Here is a 14835-nt window from a genome sequence, read left to right on the forward strand (position 1 = left end):
TTGTTCTGCTTATAAATGTACTAAGTGTTGAGAATGTTTTGGTTTTTTCCTTAATTATAATTGTAATTGGCTTTTCCCCTTCTCTCTTGTTTATTTTTTTTCCCAACGCTGTCTTGCTTTGCACTGTGATTGCATGCTGCGCCCCGATGTGTCCTTCATGACGATGTCACATGGCTTGTTGCTGTGATTCCTGCCACGCCCCCAAATCCACCACATGTTGCCATGGTTACATTAAAAAAAACAAAAAAAAAAAAACCAAAAAAAAAAAAAAACAAAACCGCTCCACCCTCCCGTATGTCGCTTCCATGGTTCCCTTCCGAAAGTGCCCATGATGCACGGTGCTACGCCCACCACTGTGTCTGCAGCAACAACTCCTGCCACCAGCGTCCCCTTCGCTGCAACAGCTACCGCCAATCAGGTTTGGCCCTTTCAATGGCTTTCTTTCACGTGTTCAGATCTCGAGGACCGGGCGAGGGCCGGATCCTGCGCGGCGCCGAGCGGCTCCCGGTGCTGCTCGGCTCGGCGCAGGCTCGGGCGCGCAGAGGCAGCGTGCGTGTGTGTGTGTGTGTGTGTGTGTGCGCGCGTGCGTGTGTGTGTGTCTGGGGATCGGTGAGGGGGCACCCGGGGTGCTGGTCCTGCCGCGGCGGCTAGCCCAGCTGGAGCGTAGGGATGGGCGATCCGCAGGGGTGTGCAGGCTCCCGGAGGTCTGGGCGCTTCTCTGGCAGCGTGTCCGGCTTCTCCAAATCCCCCCCCCCGCCCCGGGTCCTGAAAAAAACAGGCTGTAAAACTCCCGACGATACTGTCTCACTAGACCTGCAGCACTTCTGCTTTCAGTCTCAAGCAGAAATACCACCCCGAGCATCCTTCCCTGTGGTATTTTGGCATGTCCTCTCCTGGCTGGAAAGTGGAAGTGGGAACACGAGGAGGCCTACCCCAGTGCAAGATTGGACTCTGAAAACAATCCCCCCACTCCCCTCCCAGAAAAAGAAAAACGGGAGTGAGGCGATGAAGTCTGAAGCTTATTTACATCAGTAACATGTCACCCATCCCTACAGAAATTACTCTGGATGTGCAGTACGTGCCGTTGTAGCACTGCCATAAGTGTACAGGACTTCATGCATGTCTGCCAAGCCATAATTCTCTCCAAAACTTTCCTCTGAAGATACTGAGTTGTGATGGCTGCTTCCGCACCAGTCCTGACCTGTATATGCACAATCTGTCCTAGTGATGCTTCCTGATAATTTGGTGTGCCACAACTTTTTCCAGTTAGACCAGAGAAATTTCGAGTGCTTTCCCCACCACTCCCCAATACCACTTGTAGCATTTTTTAGTTCTTTGTCCTGCTCTCAGGTTTAGAGCTGTAGCAAAGAAAAATGGGGTATCACTTATTGAATAGGATGCTATTAGGCATGCTGAACGCCAGCGTTATCTCAGGGGATATCCTGTAGTCTTTTGCTAGTGCAAGGTCATAAAGCTTTCAGAAGAAGTTTTGCCTGCATAAGTCCTCAGCAGTTTTTTACTGCTTGCAGTAGGTATTGCTATTCTTTTTCTGTGCTTTGTTGTAATTTTCAGGTAGAGAAGGTCTTACTCATACTTGTATCGGTCATGAGAAGAAAGCAGAGATTTCTGTGCAGTGTTGCTCTGTGGCTATATGAGTCTGGACAAAGTTATGCTCCTTATGTTTCAGCCAGCTAGCTTCAGGGCATTTTGTCTTACTTGTAGTCCATGGAGTTAAAGTCCCAGTACAATTAACCACCACTCCATGAGGCATCAGTAGTGATGCAACCGTGTTGTACTTAATGTGTGGCAAAATGAATACAAGTTGGGAATGGATCATGTTTTATAAGACACTGATGTACTTACTAACCTGAAACTGAAGACAGAATGAAGAGACTTTTCTCGAGACAATGTTTTAATGTGTTGTGTTCTTTGTTTGTTTTGCTGTAGATATCCCAGTTATCAGTAGATGAACTGAGTAGCAGCATGTTTGTTTCACAGATGTAGAAGTTCCCGATAGAACAGTAAGTTGCTTTTTGGTATTTCTCTTTACAGCGGAGTACTTTGTACAAGGGCACTGCGTCCCCCAAAAGGGGATGGTTTGGGCAGAGGGACTGAGCCTGCAGGACCACGGTGGCTTTGCTCTCTGCCAAGTCGACAGAAAATTCAGCAGCTGAAGCACAGATATGGACCAGCCTTGTGGCTTACAACAAGCCGTGTTTCGTTGTGTCTAAAATACCTGTTTCGTGGTATTCATAGCCGCCTGTCTTGCATCCCCCTGAGCCTGGCAGTTGTGTTTACAAGTTACTCTTGCTCCGCACAGCTCCCAGCTGCCTGCAGGTGCCTCAGGGGGTTGTGCTATTGATGGTAAAGACTGCTCTGGTAATGAGTCAGCTGAAAAGGGGAAACTTCTGTTTTGCTGTTAGTGGCATATTCCGTTTCCTGGGGTAAGCAGGACTGGGTCATCAGCAGCTGCTGTGCATCAGCAGGACTGGCTTGGTATGGGCACGGATCTGCTGTTAACTGCAGTAGGGGCCTGGCCCATGACAGTTTGCTTTAGGGGTCCTCGTACGTCTTTAAGATGAATGCCACAAGCAGCATCCTTCACACTATATGGAGATCCTGGGCTTCCCTAGGCTGCTGGGTTTCTCTGAATGGGAATAACAAAGTTGTTTGTCCTTTTCCTTGACTTACAGAGTGTTTTAAGGCCTTAGCAGCAGTCATTTTTCCATTGCTTTTATTTGTAAACATTAGCTAATGTTCATAAGAAAAAGATCCCTTGGGACTTTTAGTTCACTGCTGTATTTTTCACCCCAAGGCATGAAAGAGTAGTTCAGCCACTTCAACAAGAAATCACCAGATTTTCCCAATGCAGGCCGTTTAGTGTACACAGATAGGCAACCTATTTCTTCCATAGGTCACATTTACAGGCAAGTACTTAAAAGCTGGAAATTAATTTGGCAAGCAATTCTCTAGTTATATCTTCAGCAAATGACAGAAGTTACTCATGTTGGTGGTGGCCTTTATCTCTGGTGACCTAAATAAGCTGTTTTGTGTATAAATGGCCTGCTAACTGTGGCCGTGGACCCGTGTTAGTCTAGGGGTGAACACTGAGGTATCCCTGTCAGTTGAAAATGTTGTGCGTTATACAACGTACTGCTCTCCTAAACAGCAGACAGGTGTGCCACCTGACATGTTACACTATTTCCATAACACGTGCGAAACAGTCTGTTCCACCCAATAAGGAAATCATTTGCACTGGAAGAACCTAGTTCTTGAACTCTGATTTCATTATTTCAGGAAACTTATTTTTTCTGAATTATTTTCATTTCCATGTGAGTGTGTTCTTAAATTCACACTGTCAATAGCTAGTGATTTCAGAGAAGGAAAGGAAACTCCATGAAATATATTTAGCAAACAGGGAGCATGGTACAGTCTGTCCGAACAAAGCATCAGCCGTGCTTTTAAGGGCAGTGAAAAATACTTACCTGAAAGAAGTATGGTCAGCATTTCAAATGTGATGGGTTCTCTTGGGGATCAGTCTACTGGGCATGGAAAGCATCTGTGTAAGAAGACAAGCCCGTTCTTCATGAGGGAGCTGTGACCATGTGTATGACCCACCAGTCTGCCAGAAGCTCTTGGCCTCTCAACACCTCACAGCTGCAGGGTGTAAACCCCCTTCATAGACTGGTAGAAAAGGGCTATTTCCCCCACTGTCAGGAGCCCTTGTGTTTTGATCCCATTTCTGTGTTGTTTCCCACCATATCCATGTGTAAACTAAAGGCCAGCAGATCTCTCAAGCACACATCATTTCATGCTGCCACCCAAGCATGTGAAGTTGTGCGTGTGCTCAAGTTTTTTGCCAGATAAGGATCTTCATTGACATTTCTCAGTGCCAAGGGGTGAATTCCCAAAGCTGCTGTGAGTGGGAGTTTTGTTATAGAAATACTTGCTGCTCTGGCAGATGTTGTTCTTTTTCTCCATGGTTGACAAGGTCCTGGTAGCCAGGCTGGCTAGCCTAGCTCTTTACAGGGAGGATTTTCAGAAGTATATCCGAGGAGAGGAGATTTGCTCCCAGAAGAGGGTAACCTGAGCACAGGGTTTGTATGTTCCTATTTTGTCTCTGAGCCTGATTCATATTTGGCTCCCTAGGATTAGATTTTAATGTGAATATCTATGGCTGCCTTCAAAGGAAACAGGAGCCAACGGTGGTCAGGGATTCCTCCGGTCCTCTCATTAGTCACTCTCCACCTGCCTTCTTGTCTCACAAATGAGACTGTTATTCTCTCACCTCCCTATTTCATAAATTGTTTTTTCAGCACGTGTGAAGCACACTGGAAATGGAAAGCCCCAAGTGCAGATTAAAGAGGATGCCAAATGTGTTATTAGTAGTTTCATCCTACATCAGAAAATTAAGGGAATAATACATTGTCTCTCCGCAACATACAAATGGCAACCTGTTGGGCAATGCAGTGGGGATGTAGATATATCTTAGTAGAATGACTTTATTGAAGAAAATATATAGCTAGCTTCACATTCTTTCTTCGTTCTTTTTTTGTTTCCCCTGCAGCAGACCATGTTGAAATTCTGAACCGTAAAATTATGGAGCACCAGGACTTCTTGGTGGGAAGCTGCGCATGGCCTTTCTGTATATATTCCCTCTTCCCTTCTATCGTTCTCTACCACCTCTACAGTAAGCCTGTTGCAGCCTACATGTTAACCAAAAACTGATCAATGGGAATGTCAAAAAAAAAAAAGGAAAAAAAGAAAAAAAAAAGAAAAAAAAAGCACTATAGAAACAATTAACAAACAGCGCTCTGTTATATGAGATATACAAGTAGAAAATTATAATAGACTTTTATAACACATTACTTTAACACACTTAATCATTTTATGACTACCATCCTGATAAGTGCATCTGCACAGCGGACTGTTGGTTTACTGTATACTATCGATGGATAAATGTTTGTCTTGTTTTTAAAGTGTTATCTTACTGTTTTGTTTACATCATAGTCTATTGATTTGTTTTAAAGTGTACATCATTATCAAGTATACTCAATACCATTTTTTCATTATTGTTATGTCTTAAGTTTTCATATACTGTAGGTTTTATGGGGTTTTGTTTGTTTTTTACTAAAAATGTTATTGTGGGAAACAGGAATTATGTGCTTGAAAAACACGACGCAGGAATGTTCTGCCCTTTTCTGGATTTTGCAGTTAATGTCAGCTAGAGTTGCTTGTGTTAAATGCTCCTTTTATCATGGAAAATTTGCCTTCAAGCAGAGTCTCCAAATTTTTAGTACAAACAATATGAAAGGACAGCTGTCATTTTAGTCCAGTTCAGGGTATTTCTTTAAATACAGTGAGCTCATTCTGGAAACTGAAGAAAAAAGAAAAACACAAAAACCCAATCTCAGTGAGGGGATAGGAAAGATTTGCTCAGATTATGGTAGGCATCAAGGAATTTCTGCAGTTCTGTTGTACGTTGAAGTGCATTCTCAGCTGCAAACGGCGCACAATCTTTCTTGCTGTTTTCATGGTGCAGTAAAAAAAAAAACAACACGTGGATAAGTGAGATGGCTTCAGTTGGGCAAAGATGCATTTGCATTGGAGAGCAACAAATGCCAACTGTTAGCTATAAAACATGTAGCTGGAGCAGGCCCATAATCATGACATAGCCCAAGCTGGGTAATACCGTGAAGACTGGGCTTGTCTTCCCTAAGCATGCTGAAACATTTCCGCCTGAAATCCTCTGTGGCTCTTTGAAATTTTGTCAGCATGCACCAATTTTTTAATCACCATTGTTCATGATTCGGTGATTTTTCCCAAGATCTCTGGCCCTTTAAAGCAAACACAGCAGTAACAAACCAGAAAAAATCGAAGCATAAGCTTTCTACCATACATAAACGTTCTTTTTAATGGGGTTCTTGTAGGTCAGGGGATGTATTTTGGCACCTTCAACTTGATCAAGACCAACGTTTGTCACAACCAAGGGCTAGTTTTCAATACCTCCTCATCAAGCGCATGAATAAAACAGCTACCAGCTGAGCATGCTGGGCAGCACGGCCTGGTGTTGTGCTGCCTTGCTGAACAATCTGGCTACACAGAATGCATTTTAGTTCAACAATGCAGCTAAATTCATCCCTGTCATAGCTTCATAGTATCACTGGCATTATGGAAGAGATGGATTTGCTCCTGTAAATCCACGAACTCCATAAACGTACCAAGTGCTAGGAGAAAGTCATTATTAAATACAAGCAAGAGACAAGTTCCTAGTGTCCTGCCTCCCTGAATTCACAGTGGTCTTGCAGAGTGCCAAACTCTGACAAACAGGTTATATTTTCTTTTCCAAGTTCCTTGGCCTTGGTTAGAGAATTTCCTTGTCCCCCTCTCCTCCAGTGCGGGCACAGATACATTGATAGGCACGTACCTACATGGACCACAAGTGATAAAGGGGCGTGTGGAGCACAACAGGTTTGCCCCTGATGAGGCTCTGACCAGCTGCTTGTGGCAATTTATTCACAGCAAGAACCTTTGAAGAGTCCAGCTCAAAAAGGCCTTGAGCCAGAAGGGATCTTTCTATTCATTTCAGCAGGCTTTGAACCAAACCCTGAAAGACGGGAAAAAAACACACACCCCTAACCCTCAATCATGAACCTCGTGTTTTGACAGTCACTTGTGTCTGTAGCTGTTTCCCAGCCATCACCATTCAAAAGCAAGATGGTGTTGCCTGAAATTAGTGACTCTCATTTATATTGGCTACCACATACCTGTTCTTTTAACCACTGAGTTTCTGTTTCCCAAAACCATAACATTGTTAGTGGAAAAAGTGGATTTGAGTACTTCCTGTTTGAAATTATTTGTGTATCAAAATGGGTTTTGCACAACCTGTGCCAGTGCCTCAACAAAGAACAGAGCTGATCTTCTTAAGCCAGAAAGGATGCATTCAAGCTTGTATGGCTTTATGAGTTAAAGGAGGTTGGAACTTTTTCAGTGCTAAATGGATTTTTGTATATCTTGACACTTTGATGTAACCTCCTATTTTATTTATCTACTTAAACATCTGGCATAGATGTGCATAGAATGTAAACCTAGAATACAGCTGTTTTCACGTCACATTTAAAGCACTGAAAAAAAAAAACGTTTAAGGATTATTTTTTATTAAAGAGGTCCAATGAGGGATGTTCAGGGTAGTTATATTAGGTGCCACAACAGTTTTTATATTGCTGGCAAATTTAGAGTTAATTTGTAAATGAGTTTAAGGAAAGAAAAGCTTGAAGCACTAAACTTCACCAAATTCAAAACAATCTCGGCAAAATGCCATTTTGAGGTAGCACTATTTAAACTAGTTGTGCAATGACTTGCTCTAATTTTCTTTGTTCAAGAAAGAAAAAAAAAAACAGTCGACAGACTATAAATTTCCTAAATAGACTATTACAAAGTCACCAAGGTAGTTAGTGACTCTAAACAAATGTCATAAAAGCATGAATATCATCCTTTATTTGACAAGAGATGTATGTAAGTTTGTTTAAATCAATATAATTTTAGTGACATTTTTATAAGCTTCCCACTTTCCATGAACCTATATTTTTTATTTATCCAAAGTTATTTCTCTTTGTCCATTTCTCTCAGCCTTATGCAAACAATATGCAAGAAATGCTGAAACTTGGATAAAACGGGTCATGCAGAGGGAAAATGAAAGCTGAGATTGATCATTTTCACGAAAAGGTTGTTAGTAGTTTCAATAATAAGTACTACTACTAAACTGTAACATAAGCAGACAATAAAAGAGGGATTTAAAATAAAATGGATTCATAAAACTATTAAGATTATTTTTGTTAAATACAGTGTTTTTAGTAGTTTGGAACATGATTTCACAATCAGCCATGTTTTTTAGTTGGAAGTTTCTAGCTGATGATTTTTGACTTTGTATTTTTGCATCGTGATGTTCTAGAAACCATTACCTCCCTGGCCAGCCCGCGCCGGCCCCGTTCCTGAACACTCTGAAGCACTTTCCTCTCTGCCATACGTGTCATTTCGCACTGCACTCGGAGTGTTCACGAACAGCGGCGCGGGCGGGCTGGCCGCGCGCTCTGCAAACCACAAGCGCCGTGCTCCTGCCGCGGCTCCGGCAGCGGCTGCGGAGCTCCGGATTCCTGCGGTGGGGTCCTCCCAGCGTGCAGTCGGCTGCGGACCACGGCGAAAGTCCCGCCCGAGCGGCTGGAGCTGTGCAAACCGTACAGGCAGCGATGGAGATGGGTATGTGTCTCTTGTAAGGTGCATCGGGTCGGATAAGGAGACGTGTGTGTCTGATGAGATGTCTTCTCCACCTTGCAGACTCCTTGCTAACGCAGTAGAGTAGCTCTAGGACATGCTAGTACACAATGATTGAGAAACTGGAGTCCTCATTTTTTTTTTATCCCTTGTACATTTCACATACATGAAAATTGAAAAAGGTGAAATTTATGAGGAAAATCTAATTTCCCATTCCTGTTGAATGGATTTAGTTTGATATTGACCTGATTTTACCATGTGCCTGTTGAAGGCCTTAGAGTATATACTGTATGTTAAAGACTGTAATAACATTAAAAAAAAATAGTTGATAGCCTAATCCAAATGTAAATATAGCTACAACACATTGTTACTAGGCTACAACGCATTAATTCATGTCATATATTTTCATTTCTTTACCATTAGTTTTTAAGGTTTTCATTATTGCTTTTTTGATATCTTTAGTAACTAATGAATTTAATTTTGAAGGAGAGTTAGAGAAAGTTTAAAATTTTTACTACATGTATTCAACCCATTTAGTTATATTCTAAACCAACACTGAAGCATGGTAAGGTATAGAATACAGTCCATAACTAGTTTGTATAGTTTACAGTTTAAGAACAAAATTAACTTTGTATGTAACTCCTACAATGATAGATTCATTGTTAACTAATTATATTAAGTTGTTGTTGCTATGGCAACAAAACTACAACATGGCTACCTTTGTATACATTATTTGTGAAATTTTCACATGTAAATTAAAAGTGATGTGTAACAGTATGAGCTTGTTAAAGGTACAGTTCGATACTGTCAGATAAAGATATGATTGAATATTTTTAAAATCCCAAAGTCCCATGTGAACGCTGAATTTGTGTCTTTATGTCACTTTTTCAGTCAAGAAGTTTACAACACATGGATTTAGAGTCAGGTTTTATAGCTTGTAGAAATTGTTGTGTGGCAAGGGTTATTCCACAGTATTTTAACTTTGAAAACACGACAGCCTGTATTTACGACATAGTGACTGGTCTTTCTTTCATTTCACGTTCACTTGCATTGTGGGAATTCAGAATTAATCCGTTTCAGTACTGTAGCTCTGCTTGCAATTTTGGTTTGTTTTGTTTTCCTGAAATTGAACACTCACATGATTATGTTACGATCAGGGCTAAATAATTAAACGTGTAACTATTTTAATACTAATTTATATTAGCAAAAACTGTACATAAGAAAAAATATTGTGGAATGACCCCGTAACAGTGTTGAAGATACAAATATGCTGCAGTTAAACTGATTCAGTTAGTGTACGAATGTGTGAGACACACCTTTTTTGCACTTATGTACATAGTCCACGAAAGAAATCCTTGGAACTTATTTTGAATATAAAAAGTCTGTAATAATACAGGAAAAGTTTGTAAAAGAGATAGGTATTACTAAGGCTTTGAAAAGGAGGAGTTTTTTGCTATAAAACTTATCTGAAAGCATGATGTTGCTTTGCTGTTGTAAAAGCTTTGTAGTTTGCCATAGCTTATTATACAGCAGACTGATAACAGGTCAGCTCCAACCTGCAGCACAGAGAAATGGGAAACAGTGCTTAATTAATTAGTAAGGTCACTAGCAAAGATTTTTGTAATCAACCTACATTTTCAAACACACCCTAGGTCATGTTTCTGATGCTCTGTATTCTCGGTGAATCCTATTAGGACTGATAAGTCAGTGACAGCATACACACGTTTTTCCTGGCACCTAATCCTATTTCTAGCTGGAAGTGCTTATCTGTTATAGGTGGCTGTCATTGCGGCAAGTGTTTTAAATCCCAGAGGGAGTTTGAACTGGTGCAGCATGCTGGTTTGTTGTTTGTTGTGGTTGTTTTGTTTTTGCTGATTTTTTTTTCTTCTTTTCTTTTTTTAAACCTTTTGGGGCAAGCTAACAAAACTGAAGTGACCAATGAGCAGTGGAGGGACAGGAGCTGTTTCATATTGTCTTGGGACGGTTTTCTCCTGCTGTGCCCCCTGCCTTAGCGTTCATCTGAGAGAGCCAAAGGTCCTGGTCAGACGGCAGTGCTGCACAGCGCTGCCTGCCGTGAGGAAGCTGTTGGATGGATGCCGGGCAGGGAAGTGAACGCTAATCGTGGCAGCGTGGCCAGCTTGGTGCTTCTGGCTGGATTTAACAGTCCCTGTTGACTTGCCATCAAAAGGGAGTGCAACCATCCCGCCCAGCCTGCTGAGCAGCAGCACGGTGCTCCTCAAGCATCTTCTGGGTAGAAAGGGGCTGCCCGGGGCCTGAGGGGCGCGTGGCTCTGCCGCTTCTCTCCCTGCAGTCGGTCACAGTTTAACAGAGAGAACTGGCGCTTCCAGGAGGACCTGGCTGTGCCTTCCCCGTCCAGCCGAGGCTGCCCCTGGTTCTTCGGAGCTGTCAGGCTGCCCTCTGTACAGCGCGAAGCAGCCCACAGCCAAGTGTCAGGAATCCCAGGCAAAGCCCTGTGCCCTTACTAGCCAGGAGATGCTCTCATATGCGGAGCTGGTTGTCCTTTTGTTCGCTGCTAAGCAAGGTGCTTTCCCTAACGAAATGTTAGTTGTAACAGAGAAAACAGAAGATTAATGGTGTAAAATATCCTTCCCCTGCAGCAGATTCCTAATTCCCAGCAGCCCTGGGTCCCTGGGCTCTCTTGATTCCCTTCCCACTGCTGCTCTGTTGGTTGTACTGGCAACTCTCTGCAGTACTGGGTGGTTTTTGGAAAAGCTGGAGGGCCTGTATTGACCCACTTAGGTTTCGGTTGGAACCAGTTGTGGGGTTTTGTTTGTTTTTGTTTGTTTGTTTGTTTTTCAAAATGCAAACCTCAGATTTGCTTGGGTAAGGTTGCTGGTTTTGCCACAAGGCTGGTCCCAGCTCAAGCTGCTGAGCTCTGAACACCCCAGAACAGTGCCAGTGGGTGGTGGCACCCGGTGTCCCTGGCTGCCTTTCCTGCCCATCCCAGGGCTGGGGGCTGTTGTGTCGCTGCCAAGTGACTGCTCTTCAGCCACCGCTGCCGGTGGCTGTCTCAGAGATTGCTCTCTTGACATCGCTGACAAACGTCCCCTACCCAGACTGTGTTTCACCACGTGGTTTGTTTAAGCAGGTGGTTTGATGAATCAGAACCTTAGCATCATGTGGTCCCAGTGTCTTTAAAACAGCGGGAAAAAAATCAGATGTCTCTTTGTGGGCGTTACAATAACCTAGATTTTAATATGAAATAATCGGCAAATTCTAGCCACCGTGCTATTAAGGCTTCCCTTTGCTGTAATCAATTTTATAATCAAGCTCTTACTCATTTCTAAGATTGAGAGAAAAATATTTTGCACTGTGCGAAATGAATCGTAGCTGGTAAAACTTCCTTGGGATATGAGGATGATCATGACAACACTGCTAAAATCTTTGCTAGTGATCTTTACTGACATCTCTATCATCAAAAATAACTCTATATGCCTCTCAAATGGGATATTTAAACATGCAAAATAACACAACTATTAAATAAAATGAAGTTATTTTTTCCAAACACACAACAGAGAGAATTACCTGACACCGAATTACAAGGTTCCAGTTCTTTATTACTGTACACAGATGCTATTTGATAGTGGTGGAAGCCAAATGATTTTGTTGCCATGGCTTTTGTATCCTAGCAGATGAGGGGATGATAAGACCATTCTTAGATTGGATTATGGGATTTTTTTCTTTACAATTAGCTTTCTTTCAATTATATTTATATTTTAAATCATGAAAATGAAACTAAACTCCCCATGCTCCTTATTATATCACCTGACAACAGATCACTTTTTTTTTTTAAATAGAGAATTGTATTTTAGGCAATCAAATCAAACAGAGAATGTTCTAAATTGTCAATTTTTAATTTAAATATATAAAAACACTTATACTGTACTGTGTAAAGTAGATATTTGAAGCACATTCTTCTTTTCATAGGCATTTCTGGTAAAACAAAGTAAGGGAAACATTAGGAATCAATTTAATGGTATAGTTTAGAATATATACAAACAATTACAGTTAGCCCTGTGGAATTGTAAGAAATTAAAATATCATCAGATTCAGACAGGCATAGGCTAATGCAGTATTTCAGTTCCATAACACAATAGTTCATTCCCTCAACTGCTACCAACAGGGTGTACGCTTTGAATTTATTTTTCTTTTTGCCACGTTATATTGCTGTAGTGCTTGTACGTGCTTTAGAAATGTGCATAATGCTACTCATTTTAGTATGTTACTTCTATATTGTTATTGTTTATTTTTTGATCTTTTAATAAAGTGTATAAAATTCTTGGTTATGTTTTTTATGGATCCATATCTACACATTAATAGGAGTTTACTTAAGAACTTTTCAAGTTCCAGTTTATTAGTCCCAATCTTTAAAGGTTCTGATGTAAAAATAATAACTAATGAATTTGATTCAATGTTATCTCTAAAGTGTAGAAGAACAGAATAAATTTCTTTCCAGAAAATACTTTCAGTATTTTGAATTCTGTAGCCAGTGCCTCCTCTTTATTGGATGCATTAGGCCTATCATATTAAAGTTACTAACATAAGAAAGAAATTTGTATTTTAGAAAAATAAAAGTAAAACTTTCCAGATGCTGCCTTTTGGTTTCTCTTGTGCCTTAGACCTTCTGAGACACATGTGATGTGTTATGTTTGTTTTGTATTTTTCCATGCTTCCTTTCTGACCCTATCTATGATGTGATTAGAGAGGAGATCAGAGCTGTGCATTTGAAGATAACCATGAAGAATAAATTGAATATAATTCAAAGGCCTGCAGCTTTTTGTAGCACAGTGATGTGTGTATTAATTTTTCTCTTTCAGCATTTGTGTCAGATACTGTTTTGAACGTCCCAGTGCAGTAATACAACAGTAATCTCCCTTTGGCAGAGTCATGGATTCCCAAACTCTCCTCCAAGTGCCCGGCTCTTCCCCTGGGCTGCCCGGCCGAGCCCCGCGCCCCCGGCTGCAGGCGGCCAGCGGGGCTGAGGTGCCTCTCACTGCACCTGGGGCGACTGCAGCGGCGCTTGGTCTGATCTTCCTCATGGGAAACCTGCTTCTTGCTGAGACACGGAGGTTTTGTTCCTTCTGTAGCACTGAGTAGATGTAGAGATGAGAACATCGTTCCGCAGCGTCTTCCCTCCTTGGTTGCCACCTGTGTGCCAGCAGCATTGCTGTAAAGGGGACTTTTGCCCCTAAACTGTCCTGAGGTCACCACTTACTCCCTAAAAGCATTAGCCTCCATTTTCCTGAGCCCCAGGGGATTCAGGTCTGAAAGCGAAGCAGAAATCATCTTTCCTTGTGATGCTGATCCTGACGTGCCTGGGGTCCCCTCTGTGAGCTTGATGACAGCATCAGGGCCGCGTCCTCCTACAGTGATCAGAGGGAGCTGCACCGGAGCCATTGGAGGTGCCTCTCCCTCAACCACACCGAAATGCAGAATCTGCCTTGGCCAAGGGACGGCCAGGGTTGCCTGTGATGGCACAAGGGAGGGGACGGGGTGTGCAGGGGCTCCTGATGTTCACTGCGAGCTCTCCTCTGGTACCAGCTGCTTTCGCGCTCACGTGTTGGGTCCAGACGGAGGCGCCAAGCCCTGCGGCATGGCTTTGGCAGGAAAGGCTCTCAGCAGCTGGAAAGGACACCTGGAAGCCCCTGGAGATGTGGAAAGCTCTCATCTTTGTTGAAGTCTTGAGTCGTATTTTGGCCTTGGCACCCAGGCTGCTGCAACACAGGTGATGCAAGACGACAAGCGGGTCAAGACCTGTGCAACAGGAGGTGTTTAATGCCAACACGAGGAAGGGGACTGCAGCATGGGCATGGGCGTTGTTGGCCATTTTTGCTACAGGTTCCTTGGTTGATTTAACTAGATCCGAGGCAGGTTCTTTGCAGCTCCTGGGCAGCATATATGTGTGCATGCCCAGCCAGGGATGGCATCTGACCTGGAGTCCTGCCTCATAGCCCAGAAAAACAGGGTGGGAGACCAGGTGAACTGTTCTGCATTTCACATCTTGGTGCAAGCCGCGTGGATAGTAAGGATCTTGGTTCCCAAATGTGTTCAAGAATCTGATACCAGGGAAAAATAGGAGTTTTAAAATAAATATGTCAGGCTCCTGGTCTACTAGAGCTGCCTGGTGGTGAGCAGAAGCAGGAGCAATGCTCCCAGGCACGCACTGCTGTTCCCCATTGGCTTTTGTAGGACACACTGTTGACTTTGAGAAAAGACAGACCAAGTCTAGGACAAAATTATATAACTGTTTCTTTTTCATCAGCCTGTTTCCCTGTCTTCTCCTTGCAGGTTAATTGACTCTATTTATGTGTCAAGGCCACTTAGATTTTTTTTTTCTATAAATGACTCCTGCCTAGTCTGATGGCGTAATTAAATGTCTGTATTTTTTTCTGAAACAAAAAAAAGAACAGGGGAAACTGAAACTTTTCTAAGCAATGGGTGCTTTGGTGTTCCACTAATGGTGTGGGACCATTCCTGAATGGTTACTCAGTTTTCATTACCAGCTTTCCTCTGCTTCACTTTCCCTGCTTCTAACGCTGTGCT

At 42.5% G+C, this 14835-nt stretch overlaps 1 protein-coding gene across 21 annotated transcripts in view; it reads left to right on the plus strand.

Annotated features, from left to right (window-relative positions):
* Positions 1-12879, plus strand: part of MBNL3 (muscleblind like splicing regulator 3) — a 100713-nt gene extending 87834 nt beyond the window's left edge. For 16 of the 21 annotated variants that reach the window (XM_040572826.1, XM_040572829.1, XM_040572834.1 and 13 more), the window contains 3 exons: positions 324-418; positions 1948-2021; positions 4568-12879. In XM_040572826.1, the coding sequence (XP_040428760.1) occupies positions 324-418; positions 1948-2004 (152 nt within the window). In that variant the 3' untranslated portion in view covers positions 2005-2021; positions 4568-12879. The remainder of the gene's footprint in view (positions 1-323; positions 419-1947; positions 2022-4567) is intronic. The other 5 variants (XR_005824145.1, XR_005824147.1, XR_005824149.1 and 2 more) reach the window with 1 other exon arrangement.
* The last annotated feature ends 1956 nt before the right edge of the window (positions 12880-14835 follow it).

This window comes from Cygnus olor, chromosome 13 (genome assembly GCF_009769625.2).
Source record: "Cygnus olor isolate bCygOlo1 chromosome 13, bCygOlo1.pri.v2, whole genome shotgun sequence".
Lineage (NCBI taxonomy): Eukaryota > Metazoa > Chordata > Aves > Anseriformes > Anatidae > Cygnus > Cygnus olor.